At 44.4% G+C, this 25,412-nt stretch overlaps 1 protein-coding gene and 1 long non-coding RNA gene across 51 annotated transcripts in view; one reads left to right on the top strand and one right to left on the bottom strand.

The window, feature by feature from the left end:
- Positions 1-25,112, bottom strand: part of LOC118395896 (Wilms tumor protein homolog A) — a 32,519-nt gene extending 7,407 nt beyond the window's left edge. For 17 of the 50 annotated variants that reach the window (XM_052466190.1, XM_052466185.1, XM_052466188.1 and 14 more), the window contains exons 1-6: positions 24,313-25,112; positions 18,717-18,833; positions 17,571-17,673; positions 7,053-7,136; positions 354-591; positions 128-265 (exon numbers count right to left, since the gene is read on the bottom strand). In XM_052466190.1, the coding sequence (XP_052322150.1) occupies positions 128-265; positions 354-591; positions 7,053-7,136; positions 17,571-17,673; positions 18,717-18,833; positions 24,313-24,712 (1,080 nt within the window). In that variant the 5' untranslated portion in view covers positions 24,713-25,112. The remainder of the gene's footprint in view (positions 1-127; positions 266-353; positions 592-7,052; positions 7,137-17,570; positions 17,674-18,716; positions 18,834-24,312) is intronic. The other 33 variants (XM_052466184.1, XM_052466194.1, XM_052466197.1 and 30 more) reach the window with 6 other exon arrangements.
- LOC127908306 (uncharacterized) lies at positions 7,144-12,181 on the top strand. The gene is made up of 3 exons (XR_008066759.1): positions 7,144-7,789; positions 8,384-8,877; positions 11,290-12,181. It is a non-coding gene; the product is annotated as an uncharacterized LOC127908306 (long non-coding RNA).
- Positions 25,113-25,412: the final 300 nt, after the last annotated feature.

Genomic DNA, 25,412 nt, shown 5'->3' with positions numbered 1-25,412 from the left:
GAAGATGCCGTGGGTGTGAGAGAAGAGAACTGAGCCTGCATGCCTCTGAAGATGCCGTGGGTGTGAGAGAGAGAACTGACCTGCATGCCTCTGAAGATGCCCGTGGGTGTGAGAGGAGAGAACTGACCTGCATGCCTCTGAAGATGCCGTGGGTGTGAGAGGAGAGAACTGACCTGCATGCCTCTGAAGATGCCGTGGGTGTGAGAGAAGAGAACTGACCTGCATGCCTCTGAAGATGCCGTGGGTGTGAGAGAAGAGAACTGACCTGCATGCCTCTGAAGATGCCGTGGGTGTGAGAGAAGATGACCTGCATGCCTCTGAAGATGCTGTGGGTGTGAGAGGAGAGAACTGACCTGCATGCCTCTGAAGATGCCGTGGGTGTGAGAGGAGAGAACTGACCTGCATGCCTCTGAAGATGCCGTGGGTGTGAGAGAAGAGAACTGACCTGCATGCCTCTGAAGATGCCGTGGGTGTGAGAGAAGAGAACTGACCTGCATGCCTCTGAAGATGCCATGGGTGTGGATGCGGTACTGGGTGCTGCAGCTATACACCATGGGAGGGTTGGGGTCACTTTCATAACCCGTAGCATGGCTGTCCACAAACAGGAAGACACAAGAGCATTTTTAGTGAGGAATGATGTGACCATTTTCTATTTTGTCTGCCAAATTACAACTCACATAAAAGCTGAAGTTCAAGAGCATTCAGCAGCTTCAGGGCCATGAAAAACGGCAGAGTGGAAGTCAAGAAAATGTAGGATGCAATGGCAATGCCTATTATTTTCACGTTGTTAAATGTACTGTAAAACTGCAGTAAATGGTCCCTCTTGTAAAGGGTCTCCCTGTCCTAAATAAAACTTGTCATTTAGGAGTTTAGCACTCAGGTTCAGCTGCATTGGCATTGTATTTCAATAGCATGCACAGTAGGTAAAAGCCCAGAATAAATAAATGCCGCGAAATCACCCGCTATAACTTGTTTTGACATAGGAGCAAATTGCTCTATGCGTCACAGTGCAGTATATTCACCTAAAGCATCCAAAGTGGAACTCGGAGGAAAGACAAAAGGTTCACTTCCTGTCATTCACAGATTTATTCGTAAGGCTAGGCCTCTCTCTCTGACCCGGGATTAACACACGTTCAAGCTGCATACTATATTAGTTTTCCTCAGTAAATAAGGGCTTGTCTTAATAAATCAAAGAGGAACTGGTTAGCACTGCAAGACCTGGTTGTCACCCACCTACTACTCTCAATCAAATAGAGGTACAGGAGAAGGACATAGCACAAAAGTACCATGATCCATTGTAGTATATCCAGAAATATTAAATATGTATGAAACATAGTTTAGGTATTGTGTGCGATCCTTGTCTCCCTCCCCAGGCCTGTCTCCCTCCCCAGGCCTGTCTCCCTCCCCAGGCCTGTCTCCCTCCCCAGGCCTGTCTCCCTCCCCAGCCTACTAGCCTACTTGTTTTAGAAATGTTTTCTGAACACTTATTAACCCATCACAAACTGAAGGCAGCCTCTGAGAGTATTAACTGAAGACGGTTCAGTTATGCACAGTACACTGCAGCTACAGCATTTCAAGACAGCTACGGTTCACATTTAGTCCCATAATATCCAGACGGCTTATATCTGTTATTAGTTTTAAAAAGCACTCTGTCATTTTTCTATTTCAGGGAAGGAGGGTTTGTATCCTGTACAGTTAAATGATCAATACATGGTTGAGAGGGCATAAAGCAGTCTTTGTCTCTGCTCTTTCCAAGGACAGCCGGAGTGGAGACAGTGAAGCTGCATGCTGCAATAAATCTCCCCACAGATCATTCACTCATTCATTGTGGCGCTTAACACCTCAGGCTCACGTTAACATATACAGTCAGAGCCTGGGGACGGAGATGGGGCTGGGGAGGGAGACAGGGCTGGGGAGGGAGACAGGGCTGGGGAGGGAGACAGGGCTGGGGAGGGGAGGGAGATGGGGCTGGGGAGGGAGACAGGGCTGGGGAGGGAGATGGGGCTGGGGAGGGAGACAGGGCTGGGGAGGGGAGGGAGATAAGGCTGGGGAGGGAGATGAGGCTGGGGAGGGAGACAGGGCTGGGGAGGGAGACAGGGCTGGGGAGGGAGACAGGGCTGGGGAGGGAGACGAGGTTGGGGAGGGGAGGGAGACGAGGCTGGGGAGGGAGACAGGGCTGGGGAGGGAGACAGGGCTGGGGAGGGGAGGGAGACAGGGCTGTGGTGGGAGACAGGGCTGGGGAGGGAGACAGGGCTGGGGAGGGGAGGGAGACGAGGCTGGGGAGGGAGACAAGGCTGGGGAGGGGAGGGAGACAGGGCTGGGGAGGGAGACGAGGCTGGGGAGGGAGACAGGGCTGGGGAGGGAGACGAGGCTGGGGAGGGAGACAGGGCTGGGGAGGGGAGGGAGACGAGGCTGGGGAGGGAGACAAGGCTGGGGAGGGGAGGGAGATGGGGCTGGGGAGGGAGACGAGGCTGGGGAGGGGAGGGAGACGGGGCTGGGGAGGGAGGGGAGGCTGGGGAGGGAGACAAGGCTGGGGAGGGAGACGAGGCTGGGGAGGGGAGGGAGACGAGGCTGGGGAGGGAGACAAGGCTGGGGAGGGAGACAAGGCTGGGGAGGGAGACAGGCCTGGGGAGGGGAGGGAGACAGGGCTGGGAAGGGAGGGGAGGCTGGGGAGGGGAGGGAGATGGGGCTGGGAAGTGAGATGAGGCTGGGGAGGGAGACAGGGCTGGGGAGGGAGACAGGGCTGGGGAGGGAGACAGGCCTGGGGAGGGGAGGGAGATGGGGCTGGGAAGGGAGACGAGGCTGGGGAGGGAGACAGGGCTGGGGAGGGGAGGGAGACAGGGCTGGGGAGGGAGACGGGGCTGGGGAGGGGAGGGAGACAGAGCTGGGGAGGGAGACAGGGCTGGGGAGGGAGAGGCCTGGGGAGGGGAGGGAGACGGGGCTGGGAAGGGAGACGAGGCTGGGGAGGGAGACAGGGCTGGGAAGGGAGACAGGCCTGGGGAGGGGAGGGAGACAGGGCTGGGAAGGGAGACGAGGCTGGGGAGGGAGACAGGGCTGGGAAGGGAGACAGGCCTGGGGAGGGGAGGGAGACAGGGCTGGGAAGGGAGAGGCTGGGGAGGGAGATGAGGCTTTGGAGGGAGACAGGGCTGGGAAGGGGCGAGGCTGGGGAGGGGAGGGAGACGGGGCTGGGAAGGAGGGGAGGCGGGGGGAGGGAGAGGCCTGGGGAGGGGAGGAGGGCTGGGAGGAGGGAGACGAGGCTGGGGAGGGAGACAGGGCTGGGGAGGGAGACAGGGCTGGGGCTGGGGAGGGAGACAGGGCTGGGGGGACGGGGCTGGGGAGGGAGGGAGGCTGGGGAGGGAGGGAGACGGGGCTGGGGAGGGAGGGAGACAGGCCTGGGGAGGGAGGAAACAGGGCTGGGGGGCCTGGGGAGGGGACTGGGGGGAGACTGGGGAGGGGGGCTGGGGAGGGAGAGGGCTGGGGAGGAGGGCTGGGGAGGGAGACAGGGCTGGGGAGGGAGACAGGGCTGGGGGGAGGGAGGGGACTGGGGAGGGAGACAGGGCTGGGGAGGGAGGGAGACGGGCTGGGGAGGGAGACAAGGCTGGGGAGGGGGAGATGGGGCTGGGAGAGGAGACAGGGCTGGGGAGGGGAGGGAGACAGGGCTGGGGAGGGAGGGAGAGCTGGGGAGAGGAGACAGGGCTGGAGGCCTGGGGGGAGGGAGACGGGGCTGGGAAGAGGAGGCTGGGGAGGGAGACAGGGCTGGGAAGGGAGACAGGCCTGGGGAGGGGAGGGACAGGGCTGGGAAGGGGAGGCTGGGGAGGGAGACAGGCCTGGGGAGGGGAGGGAGAGACGAGGCTGGGGAGGAGATGAGGCTTTGGAGGGAGACAGGGGGAGGGAGACGAGGCTGGGAGGGAGGGAGGGCTGGGAAGGGAGGAGGAGGCGGGGAGGGAGACAGGCCTGGGGAGGGAGACGAAGCTGGGGGAGGGAGACAGGCCTGGGGAGGGGAGGCGGGGAGGGAGACGAGGCTGGGGAGGAGACAGGCCTGGGGAGGGAGACAGGGCTGGGGAGGGAGACAGGCTGGGGAGGGAGACGGGGCTGGGGAGGGAGACAGGGCTGGGGAGGGGAGGTAAACGGGGCTGGGGAGGGAGAGGCTGGGGAGGGGAGGGAGACGGGGCTGGGGAGGGAGGGAGACAGGCCTGGGGGGGGAGGTAAACGGGGCTGGGGGGAGACAAGGCTGGGGAGGGGAGGGGAGGGGACTGGGGAGGGAGACAAGGGGCTGGGGACTGGGGAGGGAGACAGGGCTGGGGAGGGAGGGGACTGGGGGGAGGGAGACAGGGCTGGGGAGGGGAATGAGAGGGGACTGGGGAGGGAGGGAGACAGGGGCTGGGGAGGGGACAGGGAGAGGGGAGGGGACCTGGGGAGGGAGACAGGGCTGGGGAGGGGAGTGAGAGGGGACTGGGGAGGGAGACAGGGCTGGGGAGGGGAGTGAGAGGGGACTGGGGAGGGAGAGGGCAGGGTCTGGGGAGGGGAGGGCTGGGGGGGAATGAGAGGGGCTGGGGAGGGAGACAGGGCTGGGGAGGGGAGTGAGAGGGGACTGGGGAGGGAGACAGGGCTGGGGAGGGAGGGAGACTGGGCTGGGGAGGGAGACAAGGCTGGGGAGGGGAGTGAGAGGGGACTGGGGAGGGAGACAGGGCTGGGGAGGGGAGTGAGAGGGGACTGGGGAGGGAGACAGGGCTGGGGAGGGGGACGGGGCTGAAGGGGGCGAGGCTGGGGAGGGGAGATGGGGCTGGAGAGGGGCGAGGCTGAGGAGGGAGACTGGGTTGGGGAGGGAAACTGGGCTTTGGAGGGGAGGGAGATAGGGCTGGGGAGGGAGACTGGGCTTGGGAGGGAGATGAGGCTGGGGAGGGAGATGAGGCTGGGGAGGGAGATGAGGCTGGGGATGGTGACAGGGCTTGGGAGGGTGACAGGGCTGGGGAGGGTGATTGGGGAGTGGTGGCGTTTATCTGGAAGAGGCACATGCATACTTTGCCGTGCGTTCCTTGAGATGAGACTCCAAGTCTAATTTTCCACAGCCTAAGCACTAGTCCCTCTCATTTAGAAGCAGATTAATCATTCAGTCACCCAGGCCTCTGCTGGCTTTTTCGGGGAGGTGGTGGAAGGGTCAGACCCTCCCCTCCAGTCTAACTAAGCCCTGGCTCTGGAGCCCAGGCTGGAGGATCCCAGGGGGAAAGCCTACTGATCTACTTCCACTACTCCCCAGTGCAGAGCCCTTCCCCTCTGTTACATGTCCCACCGTGGTCAAGGTTGATGCCCCACACGGGAAAATTATAGCAGGATACATTTCCCAGCCAGGACAGACAAAACAGAGAGGCTAATTTAACATGCACACAATCTCCGGAGAAAACAGACAGAAACAGAGGGAGGGTTCGGGAGGAGGGGAGGAGGGGAGTTAGAAAAAGAGGGACACTGAAAATGACAACAAAGCAAGAATGAAAGAGGACCTTTTCATTAGAGCAGTAAAGCAAGTGAAAATGTGATGTTTCCCCCTCAACTAGAGACAGTGATGTAGTGATAAGGAAATAGGTAGGTTAACTCTGATCACCGTCATGTGAAGAAAGTAACGCTCCCAATATTTACTCCCTATATTTACTCCCTATATTTACTCCCTATATTTACTCCCTATATTTACTCCCTATATTTACTCCCTATACTTACTCCCTATACTTACTCCCTATATTTACTCCCTATATTTACTCCCTATACTTCTCCTTATATTTACTCCCTATATTTACTCCCTATATTTACTCCCTATATTTACTCCCTATACTTACTCCCTATACTTACTCCCTATACTTTCTCCCTATACTTACTCCCTATACTTTCTCCCTACACTTACTCCCTATACTTTCTCCCTATACTTACCCCTTATATTTACTTGCTATATTTACTCCCTATACTTTCTCCCTATACTTACCCCTTATATTTACTTGCTATATTTACTCCCTATATTTTCTCCCTATATTTACTCCCTATATTTACTCCCTATACTTCTCCTTATATTTACTCCCTATATTTACTCCCTATATTTTCTCCCTATATTTACTCCCTATACTTCTCCTTATATTTACTCCCTATATTTATTCCCTATACTTCTCCCTATACTTACTCCCTATACTTTCTCCCTATACTTACTCCCTATACTTTCTCCCTACACTTACTCCCTATACTTTCTCCCTATACTTACCCCTTATATTTACTTGCTATATTTACTCCCTATACTTTCTCCCTATACTTACCCCTTATATTTACTTGCTATATTTACTCCCTATATTTTCTCCCTATATTTACTCCCTATACTTCTCCTTATATTTACTCCCTATATTTACTCCCTATACTTCTCCTTATATTTACTCCCTATATTTACTTCCTATATTTACTCCCTATAGTTACTCCCTATACTTACTCCTTATATTTACTCCCTATATTTACTCCCTATATTTACTCCCTATATTTACTCCCTATACTTCTCCTTATATTTACTCCCTATATTTACTCCCTATATTTACTCCCTATACTTACTCCCTATACTTACTCCTTATATTTACTCCCTATACAGTGTGTGTGTGTGTGTGTGTGTGTGTGTGTGTGTGTGTGTGTGTGTGTGTGTGTGTGTGTGTGTGTGTGTGTGTGTGTGTGTGTGTGTGTGTGTGTGTGTGTGTGTGTGTGTGAGAGAGAGAGAGAGAGCTAAGAGAAAAGAAAAAACAACCCATATGTGACATGTGACATCTGTGATATTGGGAATGTTTTTTCTTTCTAATCACCTCAGTGAGAAATGATGTATTTCACAGGCCCCATGTGGAGCCTCACTCTGCTACTAAATCAAATATTTAAACAATGCCAGTGAGGGTTCAAATGTGTGATTTAATGAAGGGAGCCCTCCACCCCCAACAACCACCCCCTCTCTCCGCTATTCTGAGACTAGTGCAGATTAATGACTGTTAATCCCGATCAAAGAGGAATGTTTCAGATGACAGGAGCGGGTCACGTCGACATACCTCTTAATGGTGGAAGCCAGCGTGCTAACAGGGTTCCATGCCATGCATTCCAGCTGAGATGCCATTTGGTATAAATTATCACTGCTGGGATTTAAACAAATAAAAAACATTTTTAGGAATTTTTCCTTGGGACAACGTGGTACCACTGTTTTCAGTGTAGACAAGCACCACAGGAGAGTCAGAGAATTATCAAATGTGGCCCCATCTATACAGGTTCATCCTGGACAACGGCTCATGAATGTTCCACAGAATCAGGATCCACCCACACTCACACCAACAGGGTGATGTGTTAACCATAGCCCTCCATAGCCCTCCAACCCTCAGATCCAAATAACCATCTGTTATTAAGCGTCTGGCTCCAGGATCATTAGTTAAACTGCCAGGTGCTTTCCCAAACACATACTTTAGATGTATCACTGCTGCCCCTGACATCACATCGTTTTATCATACCACAAGAACAGCTCACTGTAGTGGGATGCTCTGGTGCCTGGTACCCTGTACACTGACGGTAGCCTACACTCTGTCTAGTGATTAAAGTACGTACAGTACAGTGTTCTGTAGAGTTTCACTTCAAATCAATTCAACTATTTGGAGGACAGAGGGTTAAAAGATGATGAGGGTTAAAAGATGATGAGGGTTAAACGATGATGAGTGTTAAAGGATGATGAGGGTTAAAAGATGATGAGGGTTAAATGATGATGAGGGTTAAAGGATGATGAGGGTTAAAAGATGATGAGGTTAAGGAAAGGATGATGAGGGTAATGAAAAGATGATGAGTGTTAAAGGATGATGAGGGTTAAAGAAGGTTAAATGATGAGGGTTAAAGGATGATGAGGGTTAAAGATGATGAGAGTTAAAAGATGATGAGGGTTAAAATGATGAGGGTTAAAAGATGATGAGGGTTAAAAGATGATGAGGGTTAAAATGATGATGAGGGTTAAAGGATGATGAGGGTTGATGATGAGGGTTAAAGATGATGAGGGTTGATGATGAGGGTTAAAAGATAATGAGGGTTAAAGGATGATGAGGGTTAAAGGATGATGAGTGTTAAAAGATAATGAAGTTTAAGGATGATGAGGGTTAAAGGATGATGAGGGTTAAAAGATGATGAGGGTTAAAAGATGATGAGGGTTAAAAGATGATGAGGGTTAAAGGATGATGAGGGTTAAAAGATAATGAGGGTTAAAGGATGATGAGGGTTAAAAGATGATGAGGGTTAAAAGATGATGAGGGTTAAAGGATGATGAGGGTTAAAAGATGATGAGGGTTAAAAGATGATGAGGGTTAAAGATGATGAGGGTTAAAGGATGATGAGGGTTAAAGATGATGAGGGTTAAAGGATGATGAGGGTTAAAAGATGATGAGGGTTAAAAGATGATGAGGGTTAAAGGATGATGAGGGTTAAAAGATGATGAGGGTTAAACGATGATGAGTGTTAAAGGATGATGAGGGTTAAAAGATGATGAGGGTTAAAAGATAATGAGGGTTAAAGGATGATGAGGGTTAAAAGATGATGAGGGTTAAACGATGATGAGTGTTAAAGGATGATGAGGGTTAAAGGATGATGAGGGTTAAAGGATGATGAGGTTTAAAAGATGATGAGGGTTAAAAGATAATGAGGGTTAAAGGATGATGAGGGTTAAAAGATGATGAGGGTTAAACGATGATGAGTGTTAAAGGATGATGAGGGTTAAAAGATGATGAGGGTTAAAGGATGATGAGGTTTAAAAGATGATGAGGGTTAAAAGATGATGAGGGTTAAAGGATGATGAGGGTTAAATGATGATGAGGGTTAAACGATGATGAGTGTTAAAGGATGATGAGGGTTAAAAGATGATGAGGGTTATGATGAGGTTAGATGATGAGGGTTAAATGATGATGAGGGTTAAACGATGATGAGGGTTAAAGGATGATGAGGGTTAAAAGATGATGAGGGTTAAAAGATGATGAGGTTTAAAAGATGATGAGGGTTGATGATGGCGTTAAAAGATAATGAGGGTTAAAGGATGATGAGGGTTAAATGATGATGAGGGTTAAACGATGATGAGTGATAAAGGATGATGACAGGTTAAAGATGATGAGGTTAAAGGATGATGACAGGTTAAAAATGAAGATGTTTAAAGGATGATCAGGGTTAAAGGATGATAACGGTTAAAAATGAGGGTTAAAGATAATGAGGGTTAAAGATGAAGGGTTAAAAGAGATGAATTAAGGATGATGAGGGTTAAAAGATGAAGAGTTTAAAGGATGATGAGTTAAACGATGATGAGGGTTAAAGGATGATAACGGTTAAAAGATGAGGGTTAAAAAAAATAGGGTTAAAGGATGATGAGGGTTAAATGATGATGAGGGTTAAAGGATGATGAGGGAATGAGGGTTAAGGATGATGAGGGTTAAGGATGATGAGGTTAAGGATGATGAGGGTTAAATGATGATGAGGGTTAAGGATGATGAGGGTTAAAAGATGATGAGGGTTAAAGATAATGAGGGTTAAGGATGATGAGGGTTAAAGACGATGATGAGTGTTAAAGGATGATGAGGTTAAAAGATGATGAGGGTTAAAAGATAATGAGGGTTAAAGGATGATGAGGGTTTGATGAGGTTAAACGATGAATACAGTGTTGCTGGATGATGAGGGTTAAAGGATGATGAGGGTTAAGGATGATGAGGTTTAAAAGATGATGAGGTTAAAAGATAATGAGGGTTAAAGGATGATGAATGTTAAAAGATGATGAGGGTTAAACGATGATGAGTGTTAAGGATGGAGTTAAAAGATGATGAGGGTTAAAGGATGATGAGGTTTAAAGATGATGAGGGTTAAAAGATGATGAGGGTTAAAGGATGATGAGGGTTAAATGATGATGAGGTTAAACGATGATGAGTGTTAAAGGATGATGAGGGTTAAAAGATGATGGTGGGTTAAAAGATGATGAGGGTTAAAGGATGATGGGGGTTAAATGATGATGAGGGTTAAACGATGATGAGGTTAAAGGATGATGAGGGTTAAAAGATGATGAGGGTTAAAGATGATGAGGTTTAAAAGATGATGAGGGTTGTGATAGCGTTAAAAGATAATGAGGGGGATGATGAGGGTTAAATGATGAAAACGATGATGAGTGATAAAGGATGATGAGGGTTAAAGGATGATGAGGTTAAAAGATGATGAGGGTTAAAGGATGATGAGGTTAAGGTGATGATGGTTAAAGGATGCGGTTAAAGATGAGGGTTGATAATGAGGGTTAAAGGATGATGAGGGTTAAAAGATGATGAGGATTAAAGGATGATGAGGGTTAAAAGATGATGAGGGTTAAACGATGATGAGTGATAAAGGATGATGAGGGTTAAAGGATGATGAGGGTTAAAAGATGATGAGGGTTAAAGGATGATGAGGGTTAAAAGATGAAGATGTTTAAAGGATGATGAGGGTTAAAGGATGATAACGGTTAAAAGATGAGGGTTAAAAGATAATGAGGGTTAAAGGATGATGAGGGTTAAAAGATGATGAGGATTAAAGGATGATGAGGGTTAAAAGATGAAGATGTTTAAAGGATGATGAGGGTTAAACGATGATGAGGGTTAAAGGATGATAACGGTTAAAAGATGAGGGTTAAAAAATAATGAGGTTAAAGATGATGAGGTTAAATGATGATGAGGGTTAAAGGATGATAGGGTTAAACAATGATGGGGTTAAAGGATGATGAGGGTTGAAGGATGATGAGGGTTAAAGGATGATGAGGGTTAAAGATTTGAGGGTTAAAGATGATGAGGGTTAAAATGATGAGGTTAAAAGGAGGTTAAGGATGATGAGGTTAAAAGATGATGAGGGTTAAACGATGAAGTGTTAAGGATGATGAGGGTTAAAACATGATGAGGGAAGGGCCAAAGATAATGAGGGTCTGCTGCAGAGAATCACCAACAGCAAGAGGATGATGAGGGTTAAAGATGATGAGGGTTAAACGATGATGAGTGTTAAAGGATGATGAGGGTTAAAGGATGATGAGGGTTAAAGGATGATGAGGTTTAAAAGATGATGAGTTAAAGATAATGAGGGTTAAAGGATGATGAGGGTTAAAGAGTGAGGGTTAAACGATGATGAGTGTTAAGGATGATGCAGGTTAAAGATGAGAGGGTTCCAGATGATCCGGTTTAAAAGATGAAGGGTTAAAAGGATGAGGGTTAAAGGATGATGAGGGTTAAATGCACAGTTAAACGATGATGAGTGTTAAAGGATGATGAGGTTAAAAGATGATGAGGGTTAAAAGATGATGAGGGTTAAAGGATGATGAGGGTTAAATGATGATGAGGGTTAAACGATGATGAGGGTTAAAGGATGATGAGGGTTAAAAGATGATGAGGGTTAAAAGATGATGAGGTTTAAAAGATGATGAGGGTTAAAGGGTGATGAGCGTTAAAAGATAATGAGGGTTAAAGGATGATGAGGGTTAAATGATGATGAGGGTTAAACGATGATGAGTGATAAAGGATGATGAGGGTTAAAGGATGATGAGGGTTAAAAGATGATGAGGGTTAAAGGATGATGAGGGTTAAAAGATGAAGATGTTTAAAGGATGATGAGGGTTAAAGGATGATAACGGTTAAAAGATGAGGGTTAAAGGATAATGAGGGTTAAAGGATGATGAGGGTTAAAAGATGATGAGGATTAAAGGATGATGAGGGTTAAAAGATGAAGATGTTTAAAGGATGATGAGGGTTAAACGATGATGAGGGTTAAAGGATGATAACGGTTAAAAGATGAGGGTTAAAAAATAATGAGGGTTAAAGGATGATGAGGGTTAAAGGATGATGAGGGTTAAAGGATGATGAGGGTTAAACAATGATGAGGGTTAAAGGATGATGAGGGTTAAAGGATGATGAGGGTTAAAAGATGATGAGTGTTAAAGGATGATGAGGGTTAAAGGATGATGAGGGTTAAAGGATGATGAGGGTTAAAGGATGATGAGTGTTAAAGGATGATGAGGGTTAAAGGATGATGAGGGTTAAAGGATGATGAGGGTTAAAGGATGGTGAGGGTTAAAGGATGATGAGTGTTAAATGATGATGAGGGTTAAAGGATGATGAGGGTTAAAGGATGATGAGGGTTAAACGATGATGAGGGTTAAAGGATGATGAAGGTTAAAGGATGATTAGGGTTAAAGGATGATGAGGGTTAAAGGATGATGAGGGTTAAAAGATGATGAGGGTTAAAAGATGATGAGGGTTAAAGGATGATGAGGGTTAAATGATGATGAGGGTTAAAGGATGATGAGCGTTAAAGGATGATGAGGGTTAAAAGATGATGAGGGTTAAAGGATGATTAGGGTTAAAGGATGATGAGGGTTAAAGGATTATGAGGGTTAAAAGATGATGAGGGTTAAACGATGATGGGGGTTAAAAGATGATGAGGGTTAAAGGATGATGAGGGTTAAAGGATGATGAGGGTTAAAAGATGATGAGGGTTAAAGGATGATTGGGTTAACTGTATGAGGGTTAAAGGATAATGAGGGTTAAAAGATGATGAGGGTTACCGATGATGGGGGTTGATGATGGTTAAAGATGATGAGGGTTAAACGATGATGAGGGTTAAAATATGATGAGGGTTTGAGGGTTCGATGATGAGGGCCCCTGATGGGGGTTAAAAGATGATGAGGGTTAAAGAATGATGAGGGTTAAACGATGATTAGGGTTAAAATATGATGAGGGTTAAAGGATGATGAGGGTTAAACGATGATGGGGGTTAAAGGATAATGAGGGTTAAAAGATGATGAGGGTTAAACGATGATGAGGGTTAAACGATGATGAGGGTTAAAATATGATGAGGGTTAAAGGAGGATGAGGGTTAAACGATGATGAGGGTTAAAATATGATGAGGGTTAAAGGATTTTATTTTTATTTTTTATTTCACCCTAAGTAGGCTAGTTAAGAACAAGTTCTCATTTACAACTGTGATCTGGCCAAGATAAAGCAAAGCAGTGCAACAAAAACAACAACACAGAGTTACACAGAAACAAACGTACAGTCAATAACACAAAAGAAAAGAAAAATAGAAAAATATATGTACAGTGTGTGCAAATATAGAAGAGTAGGGAGGTAAGACAATAAATAGGCCCTAGCGGCAAAAGAAATTACAATTTAGCATTAATACTGGAGTGATAGATGTGCAGATGATGAATGTGCAAGTAGAGATACTTGATTTTTGCAATTAGTTCTGGTCATTGGCAGCAGAGAACTGGAAGGAAAGGCGGCCAAAGGAAGTGTTCGTTTTGGGGGTGACCAGTGAAATACACCTGCTGGAGCGCGTGCTACGGGTGGGTGTTGCTATGGTGACCATTGAGCTGAGATTCTTTACCTAGAAAAGACTTACAGATGATCTGGAGCCAGTGGGTCTGGTGACGGATATGTAGTGAGGGCCAGCCAATGAGAGCATACAGGTCGCAGTGGTGGGTAGTATATGTGGCTCTGGTGATAAAACGGATGGCACTGTGATAGACTACATCCAGTTTGCTGAGTAGGGTGTTGGGGGCTATTTTGTAAATGACATCGCCGAAGTCAAGGATCGGTAGGATAGTCAGTTTTACGAGGGTAAGTTTGGCGGCATGAGTGAAGGAGGCATTGTTGCGAAATAGGAAGCTGGTTCTAGATTTCATTTTGGATTGGAGATGCTTAATGTAAGTCTGGAAGGAGAGTTTACAGTCTAACCAGACACCTAGGTATTTGTAGTTGTCCACATATTCTAGGTCAGAACCGTCCAGAGTAGTTATGCTAGTCGGGCCGGAGGGTGCGGGCAACCATCGGTTGAAGGGCATGCATTTAGTTTCACTAGCATTTAAAAGTAGTTGGAGGCCACAGAAGGTGAGTTGTATGGCGTTGAAGCTCGTTTGGAGGTTTGTTAACACAGTGTCCAAAGAAGGGCCAGATGTATACAGAATGCCGTCGTCTGCGTAGAGGTGGATCAGAGAATCACCAACAGCAAGAGCGACATCATTGATATATATAGAGAAGAGTCGGCCCAAGAATTTAACCCTGTGGCACCACCATAGAGACTTCCAGAGGTCCGGACAAGTCGAAAGCCTTGGCCAGGTCGATGAAGATGGCTGCACAGTACTGTCTTTTATCGATGTCGGTTATGATATCGTTTAGGACCTTGTGCGTGGCTGAGGTGCACCCATGACCAGCTCGGAAACCAGATTGCATAGTGGAGAAGGTACGGTGGGATTCGAAATGGTCGGTGATCTGTTTATTAACTTGGCTTTAGAAGATTTTAGAAGGGCAGGGCTGGCTGGATACAGGCCTATAACAGTTTGGGTCTAGAGTGTCTCCCCCTTTAAAGAGGGGGATGACCGTGGCAGCTTTCCAATCTTTGGGGATCTCAGACGATACGAAAGAGAAGTTGAATAGGATGATGAGGGTTGAAGGATGATAAGGGTTGAAGGATGACAGAGGGTTAAAGGATTATGAGGGTTAAAGGATGATGAGGGTTGAAGGATAATGAGGGTTGAAGGATGATGAAGAGTGTATCCATTAGCACCTCTAATGGGAACTTTGCAGTCTAAACCATTACTGTACGTGGTAGGTAGTGTCCTCTGTGAACAGCTCTATACATACCTGAGATTTTCATCTCTTGAGAAAATAATCAAATGCAGGGGTGTTTTGGTTTAAGCGGCTCAAAAGTTTCAGTCATCGTCCTCTACACCACTGCTTCCCAAAGGAACTTTGTCCCTGGTTCCCTGGTTCTTAGTTTCATAAGTGGATGTCTTTTTATTTCATGTATTTCCAAAATGTTAAAAAGTGCATAACTGCCGTCTGACTGTATAAATACAGCGCTGTTGGTACCGGGCATTTGATTGGAGAACGGCTTAGCGGTTTGATTTGAGGATTCCCAGCCCCTTCCCTTCCACAGCAGATATCAGGCTGTTTATGACAGCAGGAGGAGCAGAGCCTGCAGAATGAGGCTTCCAGCACAAGTATCCAGTCTGACTAACACACTCTTATCAAGTCCAAATTCCCTTATTTTGAATCTTTATGTTCCCTGGAGCTGAAAACAAAATGTTAAAGGTATTCAAAGAATGCAAGCTAATTTTGTGCCATCTCAAGGCGAGGGAGTAAACAGTTGTGTAAGGTTACACTGGGGTTCTCTCCCCTCAGAGAACAGTGAGCTACTTATCAGTAGAAGGAATTCAACATTGGCCTAAGACTGGAAACCAGTAGTGTTTACACCACTTATCTTGGCCTGCTGAGCACTGCTCCCATTCTCTGTCTGGACAACTGTGATTCATTTATCTGGACATGATCCTCATCCATACCATCTACATACTGTATTTAACTATTTAACTCAATGAAACAAACTTCAAATATGAATAAAACACAGTAAATATGCTATTATCTTATTCTTTGTCAGGTCGTGAATGTGATTTGAAAAAGCGGTGAATGGATTCAGTCCAATGGAAAGTTTTGAGAGTATAACTACAGTACAAACATGATAAATGCCTTTCTTTAGATCATTTCCTGAATGGAAATCAGTACAGTCTCGTACTTCCAACTTCCTGCCACTGTTACTTCACTTCCTCCTTCCTCTAGCCACTCGGAGTGCTCCATGGCAGAGTGACTTCTCCACATTTAATTTTAGAACTATGTTGATGATGATTATTTTCTTCTTTGACGGCAGCACAACCTTGGCCAGTCAGGACAGCTATAAAGGTGCAGCTTCCTGACCCCCTTTAACCAGTGGTGTAAAGTACTTAAGTAAAATTACTTTAAAGTACTACTTAAGTAGTTTTTGTTGAGTATCTGTACTTAACTTAACTATTTATAATTTTGATAACTTTTACTTTTACTCCACTACATTCCTAAAGAAAACAATGTACTTTTTACTCCTTACATTTTCCTTGACACCAAAAAGTACTCATTACATTTTGAATGCTTAGCAGGACAGGACAATTGTCTAATTCACGCACTTATCAAGAGAACATCCCTGGTGAGTCCTACTGCCTCTGATATGGCAGACTCGCTAAACACAAATGCTTAGTTTGTAAATTAGTCTGATTGTTGAAGTGTGCCCCTGGCTATCCGTATATTAAAAAAACAAGAATATCGTGCAGTCTGGGTTGCTTAATATCAGGAATTTGAAATTATTCATACTTTTACTTTTGATACTTAAGTATATTTAAAACCAAATACTTTTAGACTTACTCAAGTAGTATTTTACTGGGTGACTTTCACTTTTACTTGAGTAATTTTCTTTATGTATTTACTTTTACTCACGTATGATAATTGAGTACTTTTTCCACCACTGTCTTTAACTAACTTCAATGACTAGAATCATCAAAACTATATTTGCTTAATAAGATGTCTGCATGTTAGACTGCTTTGTAACATTAACAGATGTTTTAGCACTGGTGAGTGGTAGGAGTGGGGCTTCGGTGACTGGCAGGGGTGGGGCTTAGGTGAGTTATAGGAGTGGGGCTTCGGTGACTGGCAGGAGTGCGGCTTCGGTGACTGGCAGGGGTGGGGCTTAGGTGAGTGATAGGAGTGGGGCTAAGATGACGGATAGGAGTGGGGCTTAGGTGAGTGGTAGGAGTGGGGCTAAGGTGACTGGCAGGGGTGGGGCTTAGGTGAGTGGTAGGAGTGGGGCTTCGGTGACTGGCAGGGGTGGGGCTTAGGTGAGTGGTAGGAGTGGGGCTTCGGTGACTGGCAGGGGTGGGGCTTAGGTGAGTGATAGGAGTGGGGCTCGGTGATGACGGGGGTGGGGCTTAGGTGAGTGGTAGGAGTGGGGCTTCGGTGACTGGCAGGGGTGGGGCTTAGGTGAGTGATAGGAGTGGGGCTAAGGTGACGGATAGGAGTGGGGCTTAGGTGAGTGGTAGGAGTGGGGCTTCGGTGACTGGCAGGGGTGGGGCTTAGGTGAGTGATAGGAGTGGGGCTAAGGTGACGGATAGGAGTGGGGCTTAGGTGAGTGATAGGAGTGGGGCTTCGGTGACTGGCAGGGGTGGGGCTTAGGTGAGTGATAGGAGTGGGGCTTCGGTGACTGGCAATGGGTGGGGCTTAGGTGAGTGATAGGAGTGGGGCTTCGGTGACTGGCAGGGGTGGGGCTTGGGTGAGTGATAGGAGTGGGGCTTCGGTGACTGGCAGGGGTGGGGCTTAGGTGAGTGATAGGAGTGGGGCTTCGGTGACTGGCAGGGGTGGGGCTTAGGTGAGTGGTAGGAGTGGGGCTTCGGTGACTGGCAGGGGTGGGGCTTAGGTGAGTGATAGGAGTGGGGCTAAGGTGACGGATAGGAGTGGGGCTAAGGTGAGTGATAGGTGTGGGGCTTCGGTGAGTGATAGGAGTGGGGCTTCGGTGACTGGCAGGGGTGGGGCTTAGGTGAGTGATAGGAATGGGGCTAAGGTGACGGATTGGAGTGGGGCTAAGGTGAGTGATAGGTGTGGGGCTTCGGTGAGTGATAGGAGTGGGGCTGAGGTGAGTGGCAGGGATGTGATGTCAGGTAAGGGCAAGTGAATCTACTGTAGTGGGGCTGCTCCAGTACTCACCTGTTGTAAGGGTTCCTCAGCAGTAGGGCTTGGCTGCCTGTACAGCTGTCTGATGGGGTGTGGCATCCATACACGGGTGGAGGGACAGAATACGGCTGCTCACCTACACAAGCAAAATACATTTATCACCCACCAACTCCACTGATTGAGAATTAAACCAGTGCGATGGTATATTAAGGAGTGCTTCACAACTGCACAGAGGTAAGTTTCCTGATAGATGTGTAGCCAACGTGACACTTTATACTGTCTGGGTCTGGAAGTACCACATTAACCACAAAGCTTTCAGGAAACTCATCCCTGGTCCAATGGAGCTGTTTGTCTGACAGCGCCTCCTCTGAAAAAAACTATCCTGAGAGGGACATTGAGAAAGAAACCTGTGAACTGTGTCTGAATATAGACAGCACTTCTAAAAACAAGAGGCTGTTCTTTGAAGCCGTAAAGCACACAGACAATTTTTGATTTTTCAAAGTGCAAATGAAGGATCACTGCTTTGGCTCTGCCTCCACGTGTTGTGAATGGGTCCCAGGGCAGTTCGAAACATTCCAAAAACCTTGTATTGCCGTTTCCTCCAGTTATCATTTCTATACAGAGAGCTCACGATTTACAACATCACAGTAATACAATTAGCAACACACACATCCGGCTGCTTACTAACAGCAGGACCATGGATGAAGAAAAGGACAATAAAGAAAAAGATGCTATTAATTTATGACAGTGACGTGAAGGTCAGTGTAAGACTTAACCTCACAGTGACTTTAAGATGGAGGCCACTCCCTCGGTGAGGAGTACGGAGTTCACAATACACATGTTTACCATGCAGAATCCTCTGTGGAAAAGGTTCTACCTAGAACCAAAAAGGGTTCTTCAAAGGGTTCTCCTATGGGGACAGCCAAGAGACCCTTTTAGGTTCTAGATGGCACCTTTTATTCTAAGACTGTGCATCCACGTACACACATATGACTGCTCACATACACCCGCACACCCGCACCCGCACACATACACCCGCACACCCGCACACGCACACCCGCACACCCGCACACCTGCACACACACACACACGCACACACACACACCCGCACACACGCACACCTGCACACACACACACACACACACAAACAAACATTGCAGTAATCTAGGTGCTGTTTACCCATACTGGTCTGCTGAGCTAGGGAGTTTTCATCTTTAAAGGAGTGGCTGAGGAACTGGGAGGAGTGATGTGTGGGAGTGTGACCGTAATTAGTGGCACCATCGAAAGCACTGTAACCTGTAAACACAAAGAAGAAAGGTTTAGAAAAACTAAATGAATAATTCCAAGACTTTCAGAACATTGAAGTAGGTAAAAACGTGGATACATGGTAGAAGTTACTGTATCAATTATCATTTAGCTCACTGCTTAACATTCATCACCCTGACCCTTTGTCCTGCATATGTAGGTAAATTCCCTCCCTTCCCCAGTAACCCCTGCATTGGGGTGAGAGTGAAAGGCTCCTGAGTGAAAACAAACTGTGGCAGGACACTGGAGGGCTGACACCAGAATCATGCCTATGTCTGACCCAGGGTGGGACACCAGATCATCAATCACACACCAGCAAACAGCAATGCCATTAATTACACACCAGCACAACTTTCACCAGCGGCCCAGCAGGGTTAACTCAAAACTCATTAAAGAGCTCTATTTGTCTTCCATCCCTGTCTGACTGACTGAGTAGAGGAGGACTGATCCCCATCACATTACACAGGGCTGGTCTGGGTCACAGTGGGCATAGTGAAGGGCACTGCCTAGGCAGTTTGTGTGCAGACCAGTCTGCTTTACGCACTGCAGTACAGTGGGATGTGAAGAAATACCAAATGCACTTACAAAGTGACATGACATTTGTCCTATATCTCTTCTAAAATAGAATGTTCATTTGTTGGTTTATTTGTTGTTTTGACGGTTATAAACTTCTTATAAACCATTGTGAAATATATTATGAACCATTCACAAGCCATTGATTTTGAGGACCCGTAATCAAAGATAAATCACTGAACAATGACCTTAAGGGTATTACTTACAGTATCTATGTATCTAGTATCTATGTATCCAATATCTAGTTACTATGTATCTAGTATCTAGTATCTATGTATCTAGTACCTAGTATCTATGTATCTAGTATCTAGTATCATACTTACAGTATCTATGTATCTAGTACCTAGTATCACACTTACAGTATTTATGTATCTAGTATCTAGTATCATACTTATGGTATCTATGTATCTAGTACCTAGTATCATACTTACAGTATCTATGTATCCAGTACCTAGTATCATACTTACATTATCTATGTATCTAGTACCTAGTATCATACTTACAGTATCTATGTATCCAGTGCCTAGTATCATACTTACAGTATCTATGTATCCAGTACCTAGTATCATACTTACAGTATCTATGTATCCAGTACCTAGTATCATACTTACAGTATCTATGTATCTAGTACCTAGTATCTATGTATCCAGTATCTAGTATCATACTTACAATTTTCTAGGTATCTAGTATCTAGTATATATGTATCTAGTACCTAGTATCTATGTATCCAGTATCTAGTATCATACTGACAGTATATATGTATCTAGTACCTAGTATCTACGTATCTACATTTTTACATTTTACATTTAAGTCATTTAGCAGACGCTCTTATCCAGAGCGACTTACAAATTGGTGCATTCACCTTATGACATCCACATATCTAGTATCTAGTATCATACTTACAGTAGCTATGTATATAGTACCTAGTATCTATGTATCCAGTATCTAGTATCATACTTAAAGTATCTATGTATCTAGTACCTAGTATCCATGTATCCAGTATCTAGTATCATACTCACAGTATCTATGTATCTAGTACCTAGTATCTATGTATCTAGTACCTAGTATCTATGTATCCAGTATCTACTATCATACTTACAGTATCTATGTATCTAGTACCTAGTATCTATGTATCTAGTACCTAGTATCTATGTATCCAGTATCTACTATCATACTTACAGTATCTATGTATCTAGTACCTAGTATCTATGTATCCAGTATCTAGTATCATACTTACAGTATCTATGTATCCAGTATCTAGTATCATACTTACAGTATATATGTATCTCGTACCTAGTATCTATGTATCCAGTATCAGTTATCATACTTACAGTATCTATGTATCCAGTATCTAGTATCATACTTACAGTATCTATGTATCCAGTATCTACTATCATACTTACAGTATCTATGTATCTAGTACCTAGTATCTATGTATCCAGTATCTAGTATCATACTTACAGTATCTATGTATCTAGTACCTAGTATCTATGTATCCAGTATCTAGTATCATACTTGCAGTATCTATGTAATAATACACATTGAAGTTATACCGACTCCCAAAGTGTTAACATGCTACAGAAGCCATTGTGAATAGTAAACTCATAACCTAATTAATAGTCAACTCATAACCAAATTAATAATCAACTCATAACCTAATTAATAGTAAACTCATAACCTAATTAATAGTCAACTCATAACCGAATTAATAATCAACTCATAACCTAATTAATAGTCAACTCATAACCTAATTAATAGTCAACTCATAACCGAATTAATAGTCAACTCATAACCTAATTAATAGTCAACTCATAACCTAATTAATAGTCAACTCATAACCTAATTAATAGTCAACTCATAACCTAATTAATAGTCAACTCATAACCGAATTAATAATCAACTCATAACCTAATTAATAGTCAACTCATAACCTAATTAATAATCAACTCATAACCTAATTAATAATCAACTCATAACCTAATTAATAGTCAACTCATAACCTAATTAATAGTCAACTCATAACCTAATTAATAGTCAACTCATAACCTAATTAATAATCAACTCATAACCTAATTAATAGTCAACTCATAACCTAATTAATAATCAACTCATAACCTAATTAATAATCAACTCATACCCTAATTAATAGTCAACTCATAACCTAATTAATAGTCAACTCATAACCTAGTTAATAGTCAACTCATAACCTAATTAATAGTCAACTCATAACCTAATTATGTCAACTCATACCCTAATTAATAGTCAACTCATAACCTAATTAATAGTCAACTCATAACCTAATTAATAGTCAACTCATAACCTAATTAATAGTCAACTCATAACCTAATTATGTCAACTCATACCCTAATTAATAGTCAACTCATAACCTAATTAATAGTCAACTCATAACCTAATTAATAATCAACTCATACCCTAATTAATAGTCAACTCATAACCTAATTAATAGTCAACTCATAACCTAATTAATAGTCAACTCATAACCTAATTAATAGTCAACTCATAACCTCATTAATAGTCAACTCATAACCTAATTAATAGTCAGACGCCAAGTGTCTAATTCTATAAATTAGTGCTTTCATAAATAAAAACACATTTTAAAGTGGCTATAGATATACTGTAGATATTAATACACTTCAGAATTCCATCTGTGATTCCCCAGTAATTATATTTCGGTAAGCGACTTCTTCTTTTTACTGTGCATTCTGACAAAGCAGGCGAAAGTAGCCTACAAATGTTGAAAGAATACTTCAAGAAATATTGTTATGCTTTTACATACTATTACAGAATGTACATGTAATACAAATGTCACCCAGCATGGTAAATCAAGGGAACTCACTTATACAACTGTGTGACAACAGAATATCTGAATGATAAGCCTACTTAAAAACAAAACGTTAATTAAGAAATCTAAACATAATAAAAAGGGAATGTTCTGAAGGGTAACACAAATATTTCCCGTTTTGGATCATTGTGTACAAGGAAAGTGCCTAGAATAATTCCTTAACTACTTTATCCTCATGTTCTCCTCTTCCACTCAAGTAAACTGCAATTACACAAGCACAAGTACATTGGCAAAACAGACCCAAATACACACATAATGCCTGTCCTCACACTAACTAGTTTGGACTGTGTCGTTTCGCATGGTAACCGTAAACAGATCCCGAGTACAGTGGATTCTCCCTCAGTGAGCCTCAGTGTATTATCAGTATCTAGTGAAAGTAACCCGCCTGAGATTTAGCCATGGCTTGTTTTCACTGCTTGGCCAGGCGCAGGAGGGGTATGATAAGGGGATTGAAGGTTGGATGAGCCCTTTGATACTGATGTTAGTTGTAATTAATCCTACATTAAAAGTGCAGACAGGTTACATTTGGGGTGTGAGCACGGGTGACCCCAGTAGCCCTGAAGAGAAATCCTAGAGTATGACTACAAATAGCTGTCTTAATAATATCACTTTTCAAAAAACTTGGAAATCAGGAGCCAGGTAGATGTCACTCACAATTGGTCAGCTTCAAATATTTTACTGATTTAAGGAGTTATACTGAGATTAGTTTATGTCAATTTACTACAAGTTCACAAGTAATTACATTTTCTGTCATCACTGAGAATTTTTTTCCCCTTCATTTATATTAATTTAGTATAATATTATATAGCCTATACAGTAGCTACAGTATATGCCATGGCTAATTAATGGTTCAGTTCATCAAACAATGATTCCATTAATTATGAATGTTTAGTATGTGTGTACCTTTTCAACCCCAAGACTCCTAACCATTTGTATTTGCAACAATCAATTGTAATAAAACCACAAGTCAACAATTTCTTTGAATACTGTACACTCTCATATGATCAGTTTAACTATACCACAGCTGCTGTTAGAATTTCACAGATCAAATTGTGTGTCCACTTTTAAGGAAAATAATATATTCTGTTTGAAAATAATTTGGGTTAAAATGACACATTCATTTAAAAGCAATGTCAGAAGTTCATAATATTATTCCTAATGAAAATGACTGACTATAGCATATACTAATGACAAATCATTTAAACAGTACAAAGTTCAAATAACTTAAAGTTCTTATAAGGAAATAAAGAAAACAGCATAGCAAATGCAGATATTTTCTACATTGTAAACTAATGTGAACAAATTGTCATTGTACTGTGCTGGCAATAAGATCAGTTATTTCACTGACATACATACTAGCAAAATAAAACACAAGCTTCACCTAAGAAAATGTAATCCTCGATATGAGCTTGACATTATGAATGTATTTATTGTTTTTCAGGTCTACCTATCATTCCTTTGTTTGTTTATTGATCATGAACTAGACACAGCTGTACATCACCAGAGTTAACAAAAACTGTCAGCAGGGAAATAGTCATGGAAGCATAAAAACATAAAAGTGCAATAACTGTACAACATGATACAAAAGTACTAGAAGTATACCAACTGTTGAAACTACAATAACTGTACAACATGATACAAAAGTACTAGAAGTATACCAACTGTTGAAACTACAATAACTGTACAACATGATACAAAAGTACTAGAAGTATACCAACTGTTGAAACTACAATAACTGTACAACATGATACAAAAGTACTAGAAGTATACCAACTGTTGAAACTACAATAACTGTACAACATGATACAAAAGTACTAGAAGTATACCAACTGTTGAAACTACAATAACTGTACAACATGATACAAAAGTACTAGAAGTATACCAACTGTTGAAACTACAATGACCATAATGAACATTACTAAACAAATGCCATATTTCTGTGAATGAAAATATTTAATTAACCAAATATCAAGTCCTAGTGCAACCACAATAACTTTTTAATACACTAATCTCCAGATTAGATATTGATCTTACCCTGGTTCCTGGAAGAGGGCTGGGTGTCCATACAATTGGTCAGGTAGGGTGCGTTGCTGAACATCCTTGGCTGGCTTGGTGGGGGCTGACTGGGTGGAGGGGGGGCCCCGAAGGCCCCGTACCTGCAGGCCCCTGTGCCAGTGAACTGGCCAGAGAAGTGCAGGGTGAAGGCACTCAGGCCACAGTGAGGGTCCTCCTGGGGATCCCCAGAGCTCCAGCTGGGCTCCTGCTTGATGAAGGAGTGGGGGGCCAGCGAGCTGTAGGGGGCGCCAGTGTGGAAGTCCAGTACAGGGCCCCACTGAGGGGCACTGCTGACGGGCAGGGTACAGTTCCCATTCCCCCCTGGCAGGGCTGGCACCGGGGGCAGCAGGGCATTGAGGTCACGTACGTCTGAGCCCATCTCTGTTGGAGCAACCGCACCTGGAAACCAGTCTGTCCAAAAACCCGACAGGATCACTCTGAAAACGGACCTAAGTCTTCTTCGGCGTTCTGATGTACCGGCTCCTGGTTCTGTGGAAACTTAAGTCCAACAAAGCTTCATTGTTGCATTGAAAGACAGATTTTTTAAAGGAAAACACACAATTCCCCCCAAACGAAAGTCGAAACAATAGAAGGTGTCTGTTTTGTGTGCTGTGGTAGATAGTCCATGTAGTGGAGAGAGGTCTGTCTGGATGTCTAACCTGGGGAGCGTTCTCTCAGCTCTGTCAATGGAGGAGAAAGAGTGGGAGAGGAAGAGAGGAGGAGGGGGGTAGCCCTCTATTCCTTTACTCATGCGTCTGTTTTCTGTAGAGCCCACAAACCTCAAATACAGACCCAGTGAGACGGCTGGAGGAGGAGCCAAGGCCAATAAGCAAGAGGGATGAGTGCTGGGCTTCATTCATTTAGTACTGCCCCTCAGCCTCTCACTTTAAACGCCCATCTCTCTGTGCACCCTAAATGAGCCTGCGCTCATGTGAGTGTGCGTGCGTGTGTGTGCGTGTGTGTGAGTAAGAGAGAGAGAGTTCTGTTTGAATAGCACGAAATTGGGGGATTTAGAAATAATAATACAATTGTACATCGTTTCACTATTATTTTCACAACATGTCCAAATAAATTGTCAG

The sequence above is a fragment of the Oncorhynchus keta genome, chromosome 17 (assembly GCF_023373465.1).
Source record: "Oncorhynchus keta strain PuntledgeMale-10-30-2019 chromosome 17, Oket_V2, whole genome shotgun sequence".
NCBI classification, from domain to species: Eukaryota; Metazoa; Chordata; class Actinopteri; order Salmoniformes; family Salmonidae; genus Oncorhynchus; species Oncorhynchus keta.
The sequence above is the reverse complement of the archived record's forward strand: the minus strand, read 5'-3'. Positions and strand labels throughout refer to the sequence as shown.